This window comes from Amia ocellicauda, chromosome 10 (assembly GCF_036373705.1).
Source record: "Amia ocellicauda isolate fAmiCal2 chromosome 10, fAmiCal2.hap1, whole genome shotgun sequence".
NCBI lineage: Eukaryota > Metazoa > Chordata > Actinopteri > Amiiformes > Amiidae > Amia > Amia ocellicauda.
In genome coordinates, this window is record NC_089859.1 from 20,393,595 (window position 1) to 20,398,396 (window position 4,802).

Below are 4,802 nucleotides of genomic sequence, written 5' to 3' on the forward strand. Positions count from 1 at the left end.
ATCTTGTGTCACATGACGTGCAGAGTAAACACACGGGGGGTCTGTGCGATGCTGGGGGGAGACGGAGAGCAGGTCTGTCCCCCCAGCTGCGTTTCTCTGCCTCACACTGCCCCCTGCTGGCGCCTTGAGTGTGGCACACTCTCCCTGAGAGAGCTCTGTGCCTCCTGCAAGCAAAGTGTGGAGTGGAGCTACTGCTGAACAATGTCACCCGATGGATTTGTTTGTTTGTTTGTTTCCTGTTCTGTTGTACGGAAATTAGATATTGTTTCTGCAAAAGTTAGTACAAGAGAATCTGAAAGGAAGGGACTTTGCATTCTTTCCATTTAATGTATTTATTGAGTGGGTGAGAAACAACAGGAGTGTGTGGGAGATGCCACACTAAAGACCACCTGCCAGAGGCTGCAGGAACTCAACAACTGATTAACTGCTAAAAGACGCCCCCAAAATGTACATTTGTCCTTCACACAGCAGTGAATTCTCATTCTTACAGTAATGAGTGAAAGTTGAATTCCAAACAACCAGGGGAAGTCAGAGGAAACTGCCGACTGATTGGTGTGCCTGTGCGGAGGGGTGCAGGGTTTACTTCAGTCTTCCTGCTGGGGCTCAAGGCAGGTCACTCTTCAGGCGGTGCCGCCAACTTCTCCAGCTTGGCCTCGAAGCGCTTGCGGCTACAGTCCAAGATGGCGATCCCATTCTTCTTCACGTCGTACCCAGCCCTCTCCAGCTCCCGCAGCCGGCCTTGGACATTCTCGACGCTGAAGTCCAACACCCTGGGCTTCTCCAGGACCTGCCGGATGTCCACGCCTCCCGCCAGCAGGCAGTCGATCTTGCTGCGCAGGTTCTTGGACGAGGAGAACAGCATCGGCGGGTAGGACATGACGAACCTCTTCACCTCCTCCGCGCTACATCCCAGGCCCTGCAGCTGCTGCTGGGTGCTGCTGAAGTTCCTGCACATGTAGTCGCAGGAGAGGTCCAGGATGTCGGCGCCTTGGCCCTGCAGGAACCCCAGCAGCTCGGCGTTGCTGAGGCCCAGGGCGCGCTGCAGGAATTGCACGTTGGTCCGGATGCGCTTGGTGCTGCAGATCAGCACGTACAGGTTCCTGGAGATGATGTTCTTGACGAACAGCTCGGGCTGCTCGCCGCCCAAGCTGACGCACACGTCCTGCAGCATCTCCACCATCTGCCGGTTGAGCTCTACGCTGTTGGAGAAGGTGCGCGGCGCGGTGCTCAGCAGGCGGTGCAGGTCCCGGGCTGCCAGGCCCAGCGAGCCCAGGAACGTGATGTTCTTCTCCAGGTTGTCGTTGTCGCTGGAGCGGAAGAAGGACTCGGGCGAACGCTCCAGGATCTTCACGATCTCGCCGTCTGCCTGGAAGATGCTCCTCCACAGCTGCCAGCGCTCCTCCAGGTGCTGATGCGAGCGGGTGATGGCGCGCGGGTAGCGAGAGATGATACTGGCCACCGCTTCCTGGCTCGCCCCCTTGGCCTGCAGGAAGTCGGCCAGCCCGTGCTCATTGGTGCAGGCCTTGCGCAGAACCCCGGGCTGCCGCCGGCGCACCATTGCCACGTCCACCCCCAGCGTAGCCAGGCTGCTCACCAGCGTTTCGTTCTCATTCTCTCTCTCGGTGCCCATGGTGCTCACCGCCCGAGTGGACGGACCCCAGGGCCGCGGCAGGAACAGGGAGACCAGCAAGGCCGAGGCACCGGCGCTCAGAGCCACTCTCCCGCCGCTACAGCCGCGCAGCAGGGCTGAGACGCAGGACAGGGCCATCGCTCACGTCTCCACAGCGCTGGACTCTCCCTGCGGACGGAGGGAATGGCAAGAAATAATAACAAAATAATAATAATAATAATAATGTATTTGTTACAAGCGATGCAATACGACAAAGCAGGACATGGTTGGGATTTTCCCCCAAAGTTTATATCAATATATGTGACGAATCTTGGGCAGACCTTCATCCAGGAGGGGGTCCACAAAACCTGCTATCAATATATGTGTGTGTGTGTGTGTGTAAGAGAGAGAGATTATACACGTTAGCAGAACAGATGTAAGGATACTATTTAGGTGTAAAAATACTTTAAATAAATACAGATAGAAATGTTCCAGACTTTAGGCACTGCAAATTATTGAACATGGAAGGTGTCAGTTTATGACTCGTGAGGCCTGTATGTTCAGTGGCAGTTCCTGTCATTCACATGCTGAGCTACAGTGACCCTGGGCATCGGGGCCACAGAGGGCCACCTGTCTCTCTCCTGTTCCCCACAACAGCCCGAGCATCAGGACAGCTGTATTGTGCGACTCACTGATCACATCACTGCAGCTTTAATTATCGCCGCTCTGACGGAAACCTTGTTTGTTCTGCTTAAATATTTAACCATCTGATTTGCATAACTGTGGATTATGCAAATCCCTAAGACAGCAGCGCTAATGAGGCTGTGCATGCTCTAGTGTTGTGTATTGTGCTTTAGTGTAATATATTGTGCTGCAGTGTGATATGTTGTGCACTATGGTACAGTGTAATATACACCGATCAGCCATAACATTATGACCCCTGACAGGTAAAGTGAATAACACTGATAATCTCGTTATCATGGCACCTGTCAGTGGGTGGGATATATTAGACAGCAAGTGAACATTTTGTCCTCAAAGTTGATGTGTTAGAAGCAGGAAAAATGGGCAGCGTAAGGATCTGAGCGACTTTGACAAGGGCCAAATTGTGATGGCTAGATGACTGGGTCAGAGCATCTCCAAAACTGCAGCTCTTGTGGGGTGTTCCCGGTCTGCAGTGGTCAATACCTATCAAAAGTGGTCCAAGGGAGGAAAAGCGGTGAACCGGTGACAGGGTCATGGGCGGTCAAGGCTCATTGATGCACGTGGGGAGCGAAGGCTGGCCCGTGTGGTCCGATCCAACAGACGAGCTACTGTAGCTCAAATTGCTGAAAAAGTTAATGCTGGTTCTGATAGAAAGGTGTCTGAACACACAGTGCATCGCAGTTTGTTGCGTATGGGGCTGCGTAGCCGCAGACCAGTCAGGGTGTCCATGCTGACCCCTGTGCACTGCCGAAAGCGCCTGCAATGGGCACGTGAGCATCAGAACTGGACCACGGAGCAATGGAAGAAGGTGGCCTGGTCTGATGAATCACGAGTTCAAGGTGTTGACTTGGCCTCCAAATTCCCCAGATCTCAATCCAATCGAGCATCTGTGGGATGTGCTGGACAAACAAGTCCGATCCATGGAGGCCCCACCTCGCAACTTACAGGACTTAAAGGATCTGCTGCTAACGTCTTGGTGTCAGATACCACAGCACACCTTCACAGGTCTAGTGGAGTCCATGCCTCGACGGGTCAGGACTGTTTTGGCGGCAGAAGGGGGACCTACACAATATTAGGCAGGTGGTCATAATGTTATGGCGGATCGGCGTATATATTGTACTGTAGAGTTTACTGTACTGCTAGAGTGGCCACTGGTGAAACTATTGCCCAGTTATTGAATCACGTATGAATAACATCTCGTTATTAGACCCTCCGTGTTTCTTCCTCACGACGACGACTATAGTTCTACGAGTATCGTTGTTATGCTAAGTGACAGCTGATTGTTACACCTCATTTTCTCTACTATGAATATTTTTTCAATCAGCCGGTTCCGTATTCCATCAACTTTATTCAATAGCCTCGACTATCTATCTGAAGCGCTACTGCTACAATCAATACATCAATCAATAATAAATCATCGGCTCCGTCCAGCGAGAGGGGCTCAGACATCCCTCCGCACACAAACTCCACTCACTCACCAGGTTTCGGGGAAACTTCCGCAGTGATGCGCGACTGCTGTGCGGTAAGAGGCGCCGGAGCGACTCCTCACCGTGCGGCGCCGGCAGCAGCGCCCCCTGCGGGCCTGGAGGGACCCGGCGCACAACAGTACCAGTGAATGTCCACTAGATGGCAACAACATGCTTTAGAAAACTGCAAACATCTCAATGTAATTAGAAATCAGTGGCCAAAGCTTTGTCATCGGCCTGCATGTGAGAATAACCGAGTACTGTTCTCACCATCACTGTTAATAATAATGATAATAACAATTTAATTCGTATCTCACCCGCTTATTCCAATGAGAGTCGTGGAAATGTAATAATAATAACAAACAATTACTATTATTATTATTATTATTATTATTTAGATTCTGTATTGTATTAAGAAAATCCTAAAGGCAGGGACAATACTATTGATTTGTTTATTTATGTTAATGTTGTCTGATCAAATTTGACAGATTATTTTGGTCAGCACTAGAACCCAGATGATACGGACCAGCCAGGCGGTGGATAACATCACCCTGCAGAGTTCGCTCCACATCACTGATGCCTGTGTGCCCTCAGGATCCCGTGCTGACAGGCCAGTTCGGCAGGCCTCGATCAGGCCCGGGCTGTTGTAATCCCAAATGTCATGGCCTGGGGGGCTGGGGAGCCACAGACGGGCGCGCTGCTCCTCTCTGAGATGGGACGCGATCGGAGGGTAATTCCCTGGAACACAATGGCATTTAAACATGCAGGGGAAAGTAAATACCACCTTGGTTTACCCCTAAACAATGAACGCTGCAGGGGATGGGGAGGCACGCGGGTGGCAGAGTTAGCCTTTTGTGGCTGCCATGAAGTCGCTTGCTTTGAACTGCACATCCACACATAAACAAAATATCACCAAACAACAGTTCAACATAATATAGTGCATGTGATTTAAAATATTAATAATAAACCATACAGGGCTTTAGTAGTTCTTATACACATGCATGTGAGGCCAAAAAGAAAGTCCA

General features: G+C 51.2%; 1 protein-coding gene across 1 annotated transcript; it reads right to left on the reverse strand.

Moving 5' to 3' along the window:
• Positions 1-313: 313 nt before the first annotated feature.
• Positions 314-3,867, reverse strand: mterf1 (mitochondrial transcription termination factor 1). The gene is made up of 2 exons (XM_066715446.1): positions 3,790-3,867; positions 314-1,798 (listed from the first exon to the last, which is right to left on the reverse strand). Exon 2 carries the CDS (start codon positions 1,766-1,768, stop codon positions 614-616), a length of 1,155 nt encoding a protein of 384 aa, XP_066571543.1. The 5' UTR covers positions 1,769-1,798; positions 3,790-3,867; the 3' UTR covers positions 314-613.
• Positions 3,868-4,802: the final 935 nt, after the last annotated feature.